The sequence below is a fragment of the Saccopteryx bilineata genome, chromosome 11, assembly GCF_036850765.1.
Source record: "Saccopteryx bilineata isolate mSacBil1 chromosome 11, mSacBil1_pri_phased_curated, whole genome shotgun sequence".
NCBI classification, from domain to species: Eukaryota; Metazoa; Chordata; class Mammalia; order Chiroptera; family Emballonuridae; genus Saccopteryx; species Saccopteryx bilineata.
The window spans coordinates 80,496,815-80,515,676 of NC_089500.1; the positions used below are offsets into that span (position 1 = coordinate 80,496,815).

Genomic DNA, 18,862 nt, shown 5'->3' on the forward strand with positions numbered 1-18,862 from the left:
GCAGCATATAAGTTTTAATAGAATTAAACCACATAAATAAACATCCAAGTTTCACAATATATAAAAACAATAAAAATACCAATTCTTCGAATGATAGATGTCAACTTCCGCCCTGTGCGCAGCTCTGTATCACGAGTTCAGTTTCCAGCAGATCTGTGCTGCGTCCATAATCACCCCCGTGAATGTAGTTACCAGTGATGATTTTCACATCAATTTTTGATTCACCCAGTACTTTCCAAAGAGGAAAATGCAAAGGCAACAGGAATGGATGTTTCAAGCTTGTGCAGCAGCTGTCAACTCTGACTCTGTGTTAGACACGCTGGGGAGTGTCTAGAAATTAGTGGTGTCTGGGCGCTACCCCAGACCAATGTCTTCAGGGTCTCTGGAGGAGGGCCCGCACATCAGTATGTTTCATAGACTCTCCAGCAAAATCTAACACCTAGACGGAGTCGACAACCGCTGAGTCTATGGTGAAGAAGATGAAGAAAGAATGAAGACAAGTAAAAATAACAAAAAAGGAAAACAAAAAAACTGTTGGCAAATTGATGGTCAGTTTTACATCGAAGTTTGCTGCTGTGTCCTCAGAGGCGGGTCAGGGTCCTCTCTTTGGCCCACTCCTGTATTTCTGCCTGTCCAAACATGAGGTAAAAAACCAGGCCAAACATGTTGACAGCAGCAGACAGGAAAAAGACATTCCTCCATCCGGACACAGAATCCTGGAAGCAAAACAAATAAGCAAACAAACAAACAAAAACAGAATTGATCATTTCCCCAGTAGTTTCCTGGCCAGTCCTGGACACCCTCTGTTCTGAGTACAGCCATGCTGACCACAAAGAGTATAGGGAGCAACATGAAATAGCTACGTAGCTGAAATGATGGGCGAAGGCCTTACGGAACTTGGAAGCAAAAATGACTCTCAAATCAACATTGGGTTCTGAGTCGGGCTGGATTTTTCCTTGCACCAAAATAAAGGAAACTACACTAATGTTTCCTTCTGGATTTTGGATCTCCACCGTCATGATGAAAATAGCACGTTACTCATTTAAAATTACGCCTGAAAGGATGTCATTCAGATTGCTTCCTTGTGGGCCCTGCTTTGCTTTGCTTGAGGCTGTTGGGCAGATCTCAGATGGCAACTACCGCTTAGATGGACGTCCCCACAGGAGGCAAGTGGTGTTTGTTCTGCTGGCCCAATGGGCCTCACCAAGGCCTGGTGAGTGCAAGTTCATTTCCACCGTTATCCTCACAGTATATTCCCTAGCAGCTCGGTCAAACATTCACCCAGATACCAGGTCACATTAAAAGGTATCGAAAATGTTTTCTGTAGCTTGACCCTCGTGGTCCACCCATCCCAGCCTGGTTCTGCCTTTTCATTTTTTCCTGTAGCACCTGCCATCCCAACCTCCACCAGGACCCAGCCTCCTGGCCATGCTCCTGCTTTGTCCACCACAATCTAGTTCTCTTCAAACTGACCAGTTGGACACTTGTGTTCCCATTCGTGAATTTTTCATTTAAAAGTGGGGAATATGCCTGAATAGACTCGTCATCATCTCCCCCTCTGCATGGCCTTCCTCTCTTTTTTATTTACTTAATTAATTTTTATTTATTTTTTATTTTTGTGACAGACAGAGGGACAGACAGGGACAGACAGGAAGGAAGAGAGATGAGAAGCATCAATTCTTCATTGCGGCACCTTAGTTGTTTGTTGATTGTTTTCTCAAATGTGCCCTGACCAGGGGGCTACAGCAGACTGAGTGACCCCTTGCTTGAGCCAGTGACCTTGGGATCAAGCTGGTGAGCTTTGCTCAAACCAGAGGAGCCCGTGCTCAAGCTGGCGACCTCGGGTCTCGAATCTGGGTCCTCTGCATCCCAGTCCAACGCTCTATCCACTGCGCCACCGCCTGGTCAGGCCCAGCCTTCCTCTCTTAGCCTGAGAGGGCTGTTCACTCTGGGCATGACTAGAACCTCTTTGCGCTTCCAGAACGTCAGCCGTGCTGTCTTCTCTGCCTGAACTGCTGCTCATTTTCCTCCATCGGACACTGTTCATTTTTAGAAGTTCAGCACATAACCCCCCTCCCGGGAACCTGAGCCCCCAGAACCGGACTCAGTCTGCTCAGAGCAGACGGGGTGTGCTGTCCCCCATGCTGGCTTTCCCCGTTGGACCCCACAGCCCCGCCGCGAGCAGAGAGGTCCGCCTGCGCATCCCCGGTGCCCCAAGCGGTACCCGCCGCCCACACGTGGTCAATGCGCGGCCGACCTGACTGATGAGGAAGCCGGTGGCGGTGGACGAGATGATCCCGGCCAGGAGCCCGAATCCCCGGGACAGGCCCATGAGGAAGCTTGCGTACCTGCGGGGAGAGGACAGGACGTGATGGATGCTCTGGTGCAAAAGCGGCTGCTTCGTGGAGTCAGCGTTTCCTAGCAACCTTGTTCTTAGAGAGAGAGAGAGAGAGAGAGAGAGAGAGAGAGAGAGCGCGGGTGCGCTTCAGCTCTAAGGGCAGTCACCTCGCCTGAGGCAGCGTCTCGCTCCCCTGGCGACATGACATTCGGGGCCACGCCTGTGTGCTGGCGCTGACACCACCTACCGCCGAGAGGACAACCAGGAGACGGGTGTGTCCCCCCTGCCCCGGGGAGGAAGCCCAGGTTCCCACCTGGATGTTTGTGGAGTGGACAGGGCTACAGACTCCAGACAAAACGCCCGGGGTTTAAACCCTGGCTCTTCGCCTTGGAGAGGCGTCGGGCACGCCACCTGACCTTGCATGCCTGAGGCTGCTCCCCTGTAAAGTGCGGGCAGCCAGCGGGTTGTGAGGACCGGGTGTGTGTGTGTGTGTGTGGGGGACACGAGAAGCCCCTCCGAGAGGGTGGGGTTCATGGTGCCTGTGTCCGTATTGGGGGCGAAGGTTGTCAACGTTCTGGAAGCTTTTCCCAAACACCCCCTGCGGGGTCCGTTTCTGGAGAAACAGTCCCGTCTCTGCTGTGGATGGGGACCTGCCTGGGAAGCTTTCGCTCTAAAAATGCCGGAGGTCAAGGCCACATGCTGACCTTTCTAGTTACTGGTCACTATTCTGCCATGTTGACTGTATGTCAACAGCATGAAGGAGTCACAGGAAGAAGAGGCATCTGGCACCTCAGAGCCGCCCGGCGGATGGAAGCAAGCAGGGAAAGGCCATACCTGGGGGCGACATCTAAGGTGTTGATGATGAACCCCGAGTCACACAGGTTGCTGGTCCCGGGAATCAGGATCAGCAAAACAATGGTGGTCACGTAACTGGAAGCCACGAAGGGCAGAGCCACAGCGCAGAGGGACGGGAGGAGAAGCCCTGGGCAAGGGAGCGGGCGGCTCGTCAGGACCCGCTCAGACCACGCGTGGAAGAGAGGGGGGCTGGCCCCGCCCGAGCCCACCTGCCTGTCCTTACCCAGGGATGAAAAGAGTTTCCGTACGGTGATCAACCTGAGAAGGTTCCTGGACAGCAGGACGTCTGCCAGCTGACCCCCTAGGATCGTGCACGTCGAGGCCGCGACGAAGGGCAGGGAGGACAGCACCCCGCTCTGGGGGGAGGAGGGACACCGACCCAGTGAGGACAGAGGAGCCCAGAGCTCCAGTGTGGCCTGGATCACCATCGGCCCACCCCGCTGACACCGAGTTGATGTAAAGAAATCAGCATCCCTTCCCATGAGGGAAGAACATCGTCTCGGGCGAGACGGCCAGCACCTGCCTCTCACCCTGTCTCCAGCGACAAAAGGTACTTATTCATTGCTAAGAGAACTTGCAGAATTAAGACTCCCGTCTGGCAGTGTGGCACAGTGGTTAGAAACACATGCCGCAGCCGCTCTATCACTAGCTGGTTGTGTCACACAGGGTGTCACCTCTGTACGCCCTGGGCGCTGGGGATCACGACCGTGCCTCTCGCAAGGTCGCTGTCAGGGTTAAATGGTTGCGTGCCAAGGCGGAAAGTAACAGGAGGCAGAGAAGAAAACTCTCCCCGCGGTCATGATCGTTCTGGTGGAAGTCTCAGAAGTGCGCTCACCTCTCTGATGTTGACGTGGAGCACAGAACTGATGTACGTCGGCAGGTACGTTATGATTATGGTGCAGAGCCAGAAATGGCTGAAAAACCCCGTGAAGATGGCCCACAGCGGTAGGCAGCGGACCATGGCCTTGATGGGGACAGCGCGTCTATGAGGAGTGGACTGAGAGGGAACAGCTCGTCAACCTGGGTTTACTGGAAGAGGCCCGAGCTGCCCCTCCTGAGAGAGCACTCCTCCCCTGCCCTGGCGACCTCTCTGCGGCCACGGGGGGGGGGGGGGGGCGGTACCTGTTGAGCCAGCGAGGACACGATGTGCTCCTTTTCCCTGACGCTTATGCACGGGTGATGCGTGGGGTCGTCATAAATCACTGTGAACCACAGGAGACAGCACACACAGCCAAGGCTACCTGGGAAGCCGGGGTCCGGTTAGTTTTCAGGTAATTTGTGACCTCTGAAGTGGTCTACCTCCACCCACCAGAACACCCACTGACACGTGGCGATTCCATCACAAGGACCGAAGTTTTCCGACTTCTTCATTTCAGTTCTTCTACACACCGCCTTGTAAGTAAAGCTCTCCAGGTATTATCGCTCAAACAGGGATGGCCATTTGTCACCGTCGAAGCCCTCTGGAGACAGCATGAGCACACACGTACCCTTGCATGGCAGACTGATGACACTCAAGACTCAGTGGTTATGGTGTCAGATGTCATCAGCAGCAGTTTTTTAATGCCCACATTGTCTTATTCTGGAAGGCCTGTGTCTTCAGGACTGAAGAAGGGAGCAGCCGTGCAGGCGTGGAAGAACCTGTCATAAACCAGTGGGCGAGCCCTGGCCGGTTGGCTCAGTGGTAGGGCGTCGACCCAGCATGTGGAAGTCCCAGGATTGATTCCTGGCCAGGGCACACAGGAGAAGCGCCCATCTGCTTCTCCATCCTTCCCCCTCTCCTTCCTCTCTGTCTCTCACTTCCCCTCCCGCAGCCAAGGCTCCATTAGAGTAAAGTTTGCCCGGGCACTCAGGATGGCTCCATGGCCTCCACCTCAGGCACTAGAATGGCTTCAGCTGCAGTGGAGCAACAGCCCAGATGGACAGAGCATTGCCCCCTGGTGGGCTTGCTGGGTGGATCCCAGTCCGGTGCATGCGGGAGTCTGACTGCCTCCTCACTTCTCACTTCGGAAAAATACAACAAACAAACAAACAAAAACTAGTGGGCGAGGAAAAATCTTCAACATGCCTACCACAGATTTCCAGAAGGAATATTTCTTGAGAGTACTTGATTTACACGCACGGACCAAACTGACCCAGGATAATTAGCATCATGAGTGAGAAAGCTGTCTGAGCCCGAAACATAATTGAATAACAACACCATCTGGTGTTATCACAACAGAACAGAAACTTGTGTCATCCCTGAGATGTGTCATTTGAAGAAGGTTCTATCTTCATAGATTCTGGGGACTAATGTTCTTTAAATTCCCTGTAATGACTGGATCATCCATTCTTCTGTTTATAAAAGCTGGAAGTCAGGAACTGTGACAGTGGAGTGTATTACAGAGTGGATTCTGTGACTGAAGCGTGTCAGAGTCTAGTGGAGAGGGGCAAAGGGAACTCAACGATTATTCAACAATGCAGCGTGAGGAAGAAACACGAGGTCGCACCACCGGGGATGGAAGGGCCGACTCTGACGGGAAGTCCCCGCAGGGGAGGGGCGTTTACATTGAGCTTGAGAGTCTGACCCGGGAGAGGATAAGCGAAAGGCATCTGGCAGAAATAAGAATTATACTGAAACATGAGGACACGTTTACCATGTTCGTCAACAACTTTGTATCTTAGCCACGTACAGAAGGGGACCTGGTGTTGCAGATGATGGTAGAGATTTTTTTTTTTTTTTTTTGTATTTTTCTGGAGCTGGAAACGGGGAGAGACAGTCAGACAGACTCCCGCATGCGCCCGACCGGGATCCACCCGGCATGCCCACCAGGGGGCGACGCTCTGCCCACCAGGGGGCGATGCTCTGCCCCTCCGGGGCATCGCTCTGCCGCGATCAGAGCCACTCTAGCGCCTGGGGCAGAGGCCAAGGAGCCATCCCCAGCGCCCGGGCCATCTTTGCTCCAATGGAGCCTCAGCTGCGGGAGGGGAAGAGAGAGACAGAGAGGAAGGGGTGGGGGGTGGAGAAGCAAATGGGCACTTCTCCTATGTGCCCTGGCCGGGAATCGAACCCCGGTCCCCCGCACGCCAGGCCGATGCTCTACCGCTGAGCCAACCGGCCAGGGCGATGGTAGAGATTTTTATAGATATCCTTGGGGCTCCTCCGAAGTCGGCGACTCGCATAGTCACCGCACGGACTAGAAACAAGAAAGCCACCGGTCCTGAGCATTCGTGGTTGTCTCCATGTAGCAAAGGTCCTTTCCATCATGTGGGAAGAAGGAGGCTGAGAGCCTGGGAAACGGAGGCTCAGGAGTGAGAGGAAGCGACTCACCGAAGATGTAGAAGATGAAAGGCCAGCCCAAGGCCTGTGAGATCAGTCCCCCCACACAGAGGATGATGAAGGACCCAAACGCTGACCCTGAAGAGAGAAGAAGGAGAGAAAACCACTTAGAAACACGGCAAAGGCTGAGAGTGAGTGGCCTCCCAGGACATCGTCCCAATAGTGAGGTGGCAGACTTGGAATTACTGGGTGACGAGAGTCTTTCTTGCTACTTGGATCTCCCCAATGAAGTCATGTGGAGGAAAGGAATTAGAATTAATAATAATGATGACGAAGATGATGATGATGATGATGAGATGCCCTTCAGTGGCTCCTTAACACCAACCAGACCAAATCCACAGCCCACCTATACATTTCCATATAAACCAGAGTTACCTTCTGAGAGCATCCGACAGGATGCTGGGGACAGAAGCAGGAGGGGAAGGGGGTGGGAGGTGGGGGAGGGGAGAGGGGGGAGAGGTGGTGATGGAGGGAGACTAGACTCGGGGTGGTGACCACACAATGCAGTGTATGGATAATATATTCTAGAACTGTGCGCCTGAAACCTGTAACATTTTATTAACCGACGTCACTCCAATAAATTCAATAAAATATTTAAAACAAAAAAAACCGCCTTTAAAAAAAGACTTCCAAAAATTCATAGTTCCTACTTTCCAGGACTGGTTAGTCCAGTTGGGGAGAAAAGCATGAACAGCCTTCACTATCAAAAGTGCAATGCAATGTAGTCCCTGTAGTCTGAACATATTTTACAGAGATCCACAGTAAGAAGTGCGTTTTACACAGCAACCCAAAACACACACAGACATATAACAACAAATACACACACACACACACACACACACCCTCAAACAAGTTTCAAGTCTCGGTACTTAGCTTTACCATGTACAATATTCTATTCTATCCTACTCTAATCTAATCTATTCTGTTCTACTCCACTCTAATCTATTCTACTCCTATCCTATCCTATCCTATCCTATCCTATCCATTTTCTTTCATTTTTAAATACTGGTTTTGAGCCACATCATTGATTTGATGACCCTGCCAAAGGATCCCAATTTGAAAAACAAAAAACAACAACCCAAAAACCAATGTAGAATATAATAAAACTACAAGGTGCTATAAAAGTATACATGAGGAGAAATTAAAAGTGATGATAAATTTAGGAATCGTTGGCATGAGCAGAGCAGGAGGGTGGTTGGCATTTTGGTAACAGGAAGGTAGACGCAGAAGGACTTTCCAGGAAAGGAGCCTGTCGGAGGAGAACCCACGAGGAGTAAGGACGGAATGTGATTGTCGCTCCCTGAGCCTTGCTGAGAGGGGGGTGTTGAGGGGCAGAGCCCTCGGGACCACACAGCGGAGCATCTTTGTACCCATGGCACAGCGGCGTCGGTCTTCATCCGCGACTACGGATGAACACATTGAAGATTCCCAGGCAGGTGAGCAGAAACGGCCATCGTGGCTTTGGTGGGAAGAGAAGGCTGGAAGAAACAGCTGGAGGAGAGAGAGGGCCAATGGGGAGCCCCCCCCCCCAGGTTGAGGAGACAAGGGCACTCACTGCAATGTGAGGGGAGGGTCGCTTTGCGGGAAAAGTCTGCAGGGTGCAGCCGTGCAATGGACTTGGAGGAGGGGCAGGCTGGGGAGGGACCTACGTTCTGTTCAGGTGCACACCCTCAGCTATCAGAGGGGCCAATAACAATGACACTGAGTTCTCCTCGGTTAAATCGCACACTGCGTCCAGCATGGTGACAGACTGTGCACCCCAGAGCCAAACCGTTGGAGCTCAGATCGCAGTTCTATCATCTGCTGGTAAGGGCTGTCGGGGCCATGGACTTAATCCCTACGCACATTAACATACGTTCATTCCCCTCTTTGCAAATGAAGGTTAAATGTAGTATGTACTTCCATCAGACGCAGGGTGGTGAGGATCAGCTCAGAACACCGCAGTGCCCAGAACCATAGGACATACTGAAACTCTCCCCTCCAGTCTTTCTCTCGTCCCACCCCGAACTGCATTCGTCTCTCTTCTCACGTGGACATCTTTGCTACCATGGTGTTTCTACCATGTAGTTGATCTTTCCCCGCTTGTGAGAAGTCTTGAAGTGCTACACTGTTTCCCCCGGCCATGCTACAGTCGTTCACAAAGGTCTTTTCTGTGCTGAGCTGCAGGGGGCCTTCCAGCACAGATGTAACCTCCTTAACTGTTGTGTCACCATCTTACAGTCTCAGAACTTTGAGGAAGGCCTTGACTCCCTCTCCCCCAAACCATCCCATGAATCGAAAAGCAAGGTGTGGGAATGGGAAGGTGAAGCAAGCCAGGAAGCCGCGATCCGTTCAGGAATCCTTACCTGACCCTGCAATGCTGGTCAGCTTGCTCCGTTCCAGTGGGGGAGCCCATTTTGCCCAAATTGTAAACTGACCTGTCCACGCCATCCCCTGAAAGGAGAGTCCATTAAGGCCTTTACTCGCTCGTTGAACTTGGGGGTCTGGATTCCATGCAGGGGAAGATGATATCGAGATACCTGGGCCATGCCCTGGACGGTCCGGATCACAATCACCAAGACCACTCCGAGGTCAGCGGCCAACGGCGTGAAGAGGGTGAGAAGGGAGGAGAGGAGCAAGCCAGCTCCGAGCATCTGTTTCGCCCCAAACATCCCTGATAAATATCCGCTCGGGATCAGAGTCAGTATTATCCCATAGCTGATGGAACTGAAGATGAGGCCCTGGGTCTCTGGGCTCCATTCATACACAGAGGTCTGGGAGGAAAGAAAAGAAAAGAAAAGAAAAAATTATTCACTAAGAAAGTCTACTTCACAGCCAGAGCTGCTTGGGGTTGGTGGGACCTTACTGGAAAGTATCAAAGTTATTTTTTTCTCTCTCTTTTTAAATCTAACTTAAATATTCCACCTTTTCCAAACAACCAATGATACCCTGAATCTGCTCCTCTCAGAAGAAGGAAAAATAGGGGAGATAAAGGAGATGTAAATGAAAGGAGACAGTGAGAGATATTTCACCTGTGACAAGGCTTCCTTTCTGTTTTGCTTCTGATGAAATTTGGGTGACATGTTGATTCTCATTTCAAAGAATAAGGAAGATGCAACTTTACTAAGCTCTCATGACAAGCAGTCCCTAAAATCAAGTTTAGGGGCGATGGTCTGCCCTGGCAGTGCGGGCTTCCTAAAACAGGTGTTTTATGTGAGTACAGTCACATTCTTCTTCCAGTGAAATCAGCAGATAATTTTTGGTAGCCCACTAGATATGAAACATCATGTTATAAATTGAATGAAGGAGCCCCCCCCCAAAAAAGTAAAATATAAAATACTTTATCTACTTAAATAATGCAAGATACATGATTCGTGTCAGAATTCAAGCTTGGCGATGAACATCAGTGGCAAAGGGACTTGGAGAAGAAGGAAGGACAACTTGGGAAGGTCCCAGGAAGGCTACAGAACCTTTGAACCATCCCTCAAAGAGCGACGGTGATATGGACAAAGAGAAACAGGGAAATTCATCCTCACTGAAGAAAACAGAAAAGTGGACTGTTAGCATTGGGAATGCTACCGAGGGATCAGAAATGAGCAGGGCTCCTGCTTGCTTGGGACAAAGACTGGCCTTGGGTCACCTGGCAGTGACAAATGTGCTGAGAAGTGTAGCCAGACTCCAGAGGGGCTCAGCACGCTGAGGGAGGAGTCTGGCCACAGGCGTGTGTCCTGGATCCTTGAGCACAAGAGAGGGAATGTGCAGAATGAATGACAGAGAGAGGTCATCGTCAATGAGCTGGATCCAAGGGAACAAAATCACATAACACGAGGACGGTCAGATGTTACAGTTGGTCCAGAGGAGAAGTCAAAGAGCTACATACAGGTATATAAGCAGGAAGTAATGCTGAAAACTTTTTATTTTAATTCTTTTTTTTTTTTTTTTTTAGTGAGAGCAGGGGAGGCAGAGACAGATTCCCACATGTGCCCCGACCGGGACCCACCCAGCATGCCCACCAGGGGGCAATGCTCTGCCCATCTGGGGTGTTCCTCCCTTGCAACTTGCAACTGGAGACATTTTTTAGCACCTGAGCCCGAGGTCAGGGAGCCATCCTCAGGGCTCAGGATCAACTTGCTCCAATTGAGCCATGGCTGCGGGAGGGGAAAAGAGAGATAGAGAGAAAGGAGAGGGGGAGGGGTGGAGAAGCAGATGGGCGCTTGTCTCATGTGCCCTGACTTGGAATCGAACCTGGGACATCCACACGCTGGCCAGGGCTGAAAATGATTTTAAATGAATCACAAAACTGGCTTATCCCACTGAGGGGCAAGTGGAGGAGTATTAGCTGGTTTTCTGCAGGACAGATCTATTTGCAGACCTATGGGCAAAAATTGTTGGCATTACCATTCGTCACGCAGAACTTAGAGCTGTGAAATGGCTTGAAGACCCTGAAAGGTGTGGAGACCAGCATAGAATCGGGCAGAAACTTAGTTGGGGCCTATGTTTTCATTGACGTCACTCACTAACTGTTCCTTTTCAGAATTTTTCACCATTTTTTCCTGTATCTTCCCCCACTTAGTAGTGATAGTAATAACCCCAGTGAAAGATATTTTTTTTTTTTTATCACAGAGTTAAGCCATAGCTCAAAGAACTATCATTTCAGTTCTAAAAAGTTTGTCGTCAAAAATTCATGCCTCTCTCTCCGCAGCCCCAAGAAGGAAGTCCTCCTCTCACCCTGGGCTTCCTCTCCTGACCAGGAAGTCCTCCTTTCACACTGGGCTTCCTCTCCCGACCAGGAAGTCCTCCTTTCACACTGGGCTTCCTCTCCCGACCAGGAAGTCCTCCTTTCACACTGGGCTTCCTCTCCCGACCAGGAAGTCCTCCTTTCACCCTGGGCTTCCTCTCCCGACCAGGAAGTCCTCCTTTCACACTGGGCTTCCTCTCCCGACCAGGAAGTCCTCCTTTCACCCTGGGCTTCCTCTCCTGACCAGGAAGTCCTCCTTTCACCCTGGGCTTCCTCTCCTGACCAGGAAGTCCTCCTTTCACCCTGGGCTTCCTCTCCCGACCAGGAGCCACTCTTTCCACTCACCCCTGTGTGGAATCCCTGGCTGGACCTGCTGGAGTCCCCGAGGGCGTCCGCAGGAGGACCATCTGTGGAGGCGTTGGAGGCATTGGCCGGAGCCGGCTGCTGAGTGCTGTTGACCATGGCAATGATGGCGATGCTCAGACTCACGCGCTGGGTGATCATGGTGAGGTTGGAGAGGTGCATGACCACAGCCAGTCCACAGCGTAGCGAGCAGAGGTCTGCGCCTAGGGAAGGACGGGGAGGGATTCAGACAGCTGCCGGCTGAGGCCACTCTTCCTACTGAAAACATGGCTGTCCCCCTATTTCTTTTCTTTTCTTTTTTTTTTCTTTCATTTTTTGGTGACAGAGACAGAGAGAGGGATAGAGAGTGGGACAGTTAGGGACAGACAGACAGGAATGGAGAGAGGTGAGAAGCATCAATTCTTTGTTGCAGCTCCTTATTGTTCATTCATTGTTTTCTCATATGTGCCTTGACCGGGGGGGGGGGGTTTACAGCAGACTGAGTGACCCCTTGCTGAAGCCGGCGACCTTGGGCTCAAGCCAGTGACCATGGGGTCATGCCTATGATCCCACACTCAAGCCAGCAACCCTGCGCTCAAACTGGTGAGCCATGCTGAAGCCGGATGAGCCCGCACTCAAGCCAGTGACTTCGGGGCCTCGAACCTGGGTCCTCTGCGTCCCAGGCCTACTCTCTATCCACTGTGCCACCGCCTGGTCAGGCCTCATGTCTCTTTTCACCAGAATGACCGTGAGGGCAACCCTCCCTTGTTGTTTACTTTAGTTGGCTTCAGGACAGTGAATCTGGAATTTTAAAATCAAGTAAAGCAACTATGGGAATCAGATGAGAAATACAGGAAGCCCTAAACGAGGGCATTTATTTCACATATTTCCAGAATAAAGTGAAGGAGGAAGGTGGTGGCCGAGTCCGTCACAAAACACTTCTCCCAGCTGCACATCGGGGCTCCATCTGGTTTGCATATTCATTTACCCAAAATCTTGAAGGTTTATACTAGACAGCTGCCTTTGAATGAAGCTGGTCAAATGCCCAGGATCTTCTTTGAAAATAGCTGAGGTTAGAGCATAACTGAGCACTTCCACTAACTCCAGTGTGACATTCACGTGGAAATATTTTTGTTATTACCAGGACCTGCCTCTGCATGTGTTCAGCTTTTTTTTTTTTTTTTTTTTTTTTTTTTTGTGGCAGAGAGAGGGACAGACAGACAGCAGGAAGGGAGAGAGATGAGAAACATCAATTCTTTGTTGCGGCTCCTTAGTTGTTCATTGATTGATTCCTCATATGTGCCTTGACTGGGGGGCTACAGCAGACTGAGTGACCCCTTGCTTGAGCCAGTGACCTTGGGCTCAAGCTGGTGAGCCTTGCTCAAACCAGATGAGCCCACACTCAAGCTGGCAACCTTGGGGTCTCGAACCTGGGTCCTCTGCGTCCCAGTCCAATGTTCTATCCACTGCGCCACCACCCAGTCAGGCGTGTTCAGCTTTTTAAAAAATTAACAGTGAGGCCCTGGTTCGCTGGCTCAGTGGTAGAGCATCGGTCTGCATGTGGAAGTCCTGGGTTCGATTCCCAGCCAGGGCACACAGGAGAAGTGCCCATATGCTTCTCCCCCCTCCCCCCTCTCCTTTCTCTCTATCTCTCTCTTTCCTCTTGCAGCCAAGTCTCCATTGGAGCAAAGTTGGCCCAGGTGCTGAGGACGGCTCCATGGCCTAGTCTCAGGTGCTAAAATAGCTTGGTTGCCAAGCAATGGTCCTAGACAGGCAAAGCATTGCCCCATAGGGGGCTTGTTGGATGGATTCTGGTCATAGGGAATGCAGGAGTCTGTCTCTCTGCTCGCGACTTCTCAATTAAGAAAAAAAATTAATAATGCGAATCATTTTTATGGAGTTTGTAGGTGATATGGGGCTGGAAGAGTATCAGTATGTTACAAGAGCAATGGTTTTAAAAAGTGTAACAATGGGCCAGTATTGAAGGGTTCCCATGTGAATGATGGGAGTTTGTATGTGTGTGTGTGTGTGTGTGTGTGTGTATATATATATATATATATATATATAAAGTTTATATATATATTGCATATTTGGAGAACTTGGACTAAAGGGAAACAAGAGAGAAGTGTGAGGAAACAGATGAAAATATAATGGAAGAAATCTTTTTTAACAGCCATTTGGCTCAGGGATAGAATTGGTTGCCTGCAAAAGAATCATTTCTTTATTCCTGGAGATTTCCAAGCTCAGGGGACGTAGCCAGCTGCCCGGCGGGGGTCTCATCACAGGGATTCACGCATAGATTGGGCGTTTGTATCCAATGACTGTTTCAAAACTCATTTCATCCCTTACGTCCCAGGATTTACTGGCTGTTTGGCTTAATTTCTGATCGACAAGTCCGCAGGGCTCCCTAAGGAGCAGGTCACAGGATGTGGAGCCGGCCTCAGGCAGCGCTGAGAGACTCTACAAGGAGGGCATGAGGGGAAGGAGAGGAGAGGGGAGCAAGGATGTGCCAGGGGCACGGAGACAACGGCCACCCTTCCACGAGGCAGCTGCAAGCAGCACGGGCGGCCTTACCTCTCCTGGTGGACGGCCCCTGGTCCATTGGGCTCCTCTGGGAAACGGCACCACACTCCGTGGCAGAGGCCAGCTGGCCCCGAATCTCTTTCACCACGACGTGCTTTGATCTACAGGGAGAGAGAAACAGCCGCAACGTGACGCGCCCATCCTTCTTTTCTCGGCAACAGTACACACTTCGATTCAACCCCGGCTGCTACCTGACTTCCACCTCACAGCGCACGTGGTGGTGGTATTGGGATGCTTACGAGGGACTAGATTTTTTGTAAGAAAGCCCCAGCTGCGTCATTTAAATTCTCTATCCGCGCCTGCCCCCCCCCCCTGTTCTGAGTGGGGCTGCAGGAATTAAATGGGAGAATCGCAAACCAGAGAGAACCAGGCACACAGGTGAGGAGTGGGATGGCTTGCGGCCAAGTCGGAAGACAGGAAAGTTAAATGAAGGTCCAGAGCTGAGGCAGGAGCCCCAGAGCAGCCTTGTCTTTCATTCTGACCGGTTTCCGTCCCTCTACACCGTCGGGACAGTGCCCCACGGTGTCATCTTTGAGCACAAAGGGCGGTATCTGTAACACTTGTGTGTGTTACCTTTAAAGGTTTAGAATGTGTAGCTCCTCTCTGCTACACAGAACACGGACTGAAAAGGTCTTCAAATCACCTGCAAAACTGTACCAACTGAGGGTTTTCTCTTCCCACTACGAATAAACCCAGGTATGATATTTTGAGAGGTGAGGAAATCTCACGACCTCCAAAAGGGACAGAGTTGGTGCGCACCAACCAAGCTCTCTTTGGGGATACCTACACTAGATTTCTTGTAGGAACAATCATCACCCGAAGAATATTGTCCATTTTGCAGCCATTCCCGAACAGAAGGACCCGTGACTTTATAAACACACGGGTCACGCTTATGCCCCATCATTCAAAGCTTTGCATTCTCTCTGCGCAGAAACTGAATAGGACTCATCCGCGCCCACAGGGATGCTCATAATCTATGATGTTAGGGTGAAGAGTCAGAAGGAAAGATATGGATGAAGAGGTGTGCCCCCAAATATCCTTTGCAGTGTTATTACTGCATAACCTCAGAGACAAATTAACCTAACAACTTAGGATGGGCTTTATTAAAATAATTCCTCAAAGGTGCTGAATAAACAGTACAGAAATGCTTGCACTCAGGCGCGATGCCCATGTTGTTGGCGTGAACACCTCCGGAGAGAAACAGACAGACTCATACAGCGGCCAGCCGCAGGGGGGGGGGTAGGGGGGGTGGAGGGGGGAGTCCTGGCTTATAGAACGCAGTGGTCACATTATTCTTCATGATTTTCCGTATTTACCAAGTGATTTTTTTGGGTTTTTTTTCTTTTTTTTTACAACTAGTAGATACTCATTTTATAAACAGAAGCAGCTAAGTGTCTTTGAAAGAACAGGAATTCGGCTTTTTTTTAAAAAAAAACCATGATCAGCATAGTTTTCTGCTTGCCCAATGCCTCGAGGATTCTGGGAAGAAGTTTTTGAAATTCTCTATTTTGATTACAATGAGCCCAAACAGATGCCCACGTGCTAACAAGACAAGGTCAGCAGCAGGAAGCATGGTGGTGTTTCCTCCGCCTTGGAAGGCGCTCGCTCACACTTGTGGGCTCTGGACGGTACCAGGAAGGTCAGCTCAGCACCTCATACTCGGGTCCCAGCTGGAGCAAACTGGAACCGACACCTGCTTGACCCAGAGTCACACCATTTTCTTTCTTTCTTTCTTTCTTTTTTGTATTTTTCTGAAGCTGGAAACGGGGAGAGACAGACAGACTCCCGCATGCGCCCGACCGCGACCAGAGCCACTCTAGCGCCTGGGGCAGAGGCCAAGGAGCCATCCCCAGCGCCCGGGCCATCTTTGCTCCAATGGAGCCTTGGCTGCGGGAGGGGAAGAGAGAGACAGAGAGGAAGGAGGGGGTGGGGGTGGAGAAGCAAATGGGCGCTTCTCCTATGTGCCCTGGCCGGGAATCGAACCCGGGTCCCCCACACGCCAGGCCGACGCTCTACCGCTGAGCCAACTGGCCAGGGCACCATTTTCTTTTTGATTTCCCTTGTTCTGTAAGATCCCAAGACTTGGCTGAAGGCAACTCTTTAAATACATCTGCAGCTACAAGAAAGCACCCCCCCACCCCACTTAAAACTTTTCTACCAACCTCTGAGAAAACTCGCGACCCTGAACCCTACCCCCGGAAGAGGCTGGGAGACTCTCTGGTGTGGAAAAAGCTTGAGAAACCACCTCAAGTCACACCGTCCACGAAACCAGCCCCGGTGCCCTCACGATGGGACTTTTTCTGCTACTAGGACTTCCCCTTTCTGATCGTATTTTAAGTACCACACTGGGGTAACTCCATTTTGAGGTCTTTTACATAGAAATTGGTATGATTTCGAATTGACTTTTAACCCAGAAAGAGGTTTGATGATGAGAATACGTTCAAGTGGAGCTTTGACTACTTAAAATAAATAAATGAATAAATAAAAAGGACCCCTCTTTCTTGGCTTTTGTTGTTAGTGAAATGGTATCACAAACCATCCTTTTCCCAGGCTACCTGTTGCCAGCCATCCTTGCTCTTGCTTTTCTGGTTTCAAATGCTCCTTAGAAATGTGTCTCAATTTTGCTAATTTTGCTAACAGCCAGTTTTGGCTTTTAGTTCCCGTGTTTCCTTGGCCCGAGACCACCGCGGAAAGCAGGTAGACCCCTCAAACTATTCTAAACCAGGCTCAGGACACGATGGGGTCTGAGCATCGGCATAACCGATAGGCACAGACACCGGGGAATGAGTCTTACTTAGCCCAGTGGTAAACAATGCCAAGGACCTGCCCATGCAGGAGGGACCCCTGCAAAACACAGAGCTCCCTAGTGTCACAGGTGTTTTAAGTAGACATAGGAAAATGGAAGCGAAGTTAAAGAGAAATCCCACGTTTTAAAAAATAATTCTGCTGCAATATGGAGTTGGAGATATGGATATGAAACAAATAACCCTAGAGAATACGGTTGGTGTGTAAACCAAAGAGTAGTTCCTCCCCCCCTATTCTGCTGAGTCTCGAACTCACTATTCTTCTCGAACGGTCTGGCCATTGTCCCTCGGTCTCCCCTAATATCCAGCCCGTCTTGCATCACCTCTGTTAGCCGGGTCTCCTCATTTACTCAGAGTAAATGTTAACGGGGTTGAAAGAGCACGGACCTGCGGTTCAAAGGGCACCCGGGGCTCTAAGTCTCTGCCGTGCTGGGGACGAGAGCTGAGAGAACCAGAGCACGCTCCGGAGGTGCTCAGAGCCGCCCTTGTTTTGCAGGGAAGACACGGCTGACGGTCCTTCACGGGGCCGTTGTGAGTAGTGAAAACCGAGGTCCCAGGCACACGCTGCTGCCTCGCCGCCAAACACGACACGTTGTGAACCGGGACTGACCTTCCCAGCGGCAATAACCACAGGCGGCCCCAGGACTGGCGCTTGAACTCTCTCAGGTGACGCAGTGGAGACTCGCAGCCCACGCAACGTATTGCCACAAACACGCTCTGGGTTGCTAGATTGGTTTTTTAAATTTCTCCTTTAAAAAGTGGGTTCTTGAGAACTAGAATCCACCTGCTGGGCGAGGGAGGGTGAGCTTGACGGACACATCAGAGAACACGGGAGGATGTCACTCGGTTTTAGGGAAACCGAGGCCCCGTTGTCACCTGCCCACCCTTCAGAAGGCCGCTGGTTCTGGAATACAGTTGGCTACTCCAGTTGATTATTTAGACTGCGCTCAATTCATTTCTGAATTTAATCATGAAAAGAAAACCAAAAAGACAAACAAACAAACAAAAAAACCCCAAACAAAGTGTCCTGAGCAGTAAAAGTGGGAAACCCTAGAAGATAAGGTTATGCCCAAAGGAAGGGGCAGCTGGACACTGCCCCTGGGGGACCCACAGCTCGGGAAGTGCGCAGGAGTGTCCATCTGCTTCTCCTCCACGGACAGCCTTGGGCTCTGTCCTCCAGGCCAGCGTGAGCCCTGCTGTGCTGTCCTCTGGGGACCCTCCTGAGTCCTCCCTCCACCCCCCTGGGCTTTTCTCATATCAGAGCTCCAGCCAGGGTCTCTCCGGACACCTCCGCCCAGCTCACCACCCAGGTGCTCTCCACAAGCAAGCAAGTTCTCTTGCCTCCGGTCTTTCAAATATACAGAGAAACCTGAGGGCTCATTCCTCCCGGTCCCCAAACCCAAACCCTGTGAATCCTGATCCTGTATTTTCCTCCCCAGCAAAAGCCCGTCCAATGCACCACGCTTGTCATAGTTAAAGCTCAGGGAATCCTTGGAGAAGCCACCATCGTTCAGAGCGTCCACTGGTACTTGGAGACCCCTTTATCCCTGCTCTAGGGTCTTGGTTGAATCAATTACCTTTTTATTTTATTTTTTTTTTTAGAAAATCTCTTCACTTTGGAGCCAGAAACCATTCCCAGATGGAGGTCCTTGGGCTGGTGTCCATGTTTGTTGTCTGACTTTCCCTCAATCTGTGTCCTCCCTCTAGCAGAGCACTGAGGTATTGGTAACCATCGTCCGACCCGAAAAGAGAGAGGCACTTACCTTCACCATCAAACCAGACGGTTAAGCTTCACTGTAAAGCTACCCGGAAGCCGTTTCCATCCTTCCTCCCATCTCAGACACAGCCACAGACTCACAGAGGGTGAACAAGAGCCACGTGGCAGGCAGGCAGGGAGCAGGCAGGCT

At 50.9% G+C, this 18,862-nt stretch overlaps 1 protein-coding gene across 1 annotated transcript; it reads right to left on the bottom strand.

The window, feature by feature from the left end:
* Nucleotides 1–18,862, bottom strand: LOC136315524 (sodium-dependent phosphate transport protein 3). Its single transcript, XM_066247202.1, has 12 exons — nt 18,719–18,862; nt 14,143–14,252; nt 11,572–11,792; nt 9,029–9,262; nt 8,855–8,942; nt 6,501–6,587; nt 4,316–4,434; nt 4,029–4,190; nt 3,417–3,549; nt 3,173–3,320; nt 2,258–2,348; nt 1–716 (listed from the first exon to the last, which is right to left on the bottom strand). Exons 2-12 carry the CDS (start codon nt 14,168–14,170, stop codon nt 582–584), a joined length of 1,446 nt encoding a protein of 481 aa, XP_066103299.1. The 5' UTR covers nt 14,171–14,252; nt 18,719–18,862; the 3' UTR covers nt 1–581.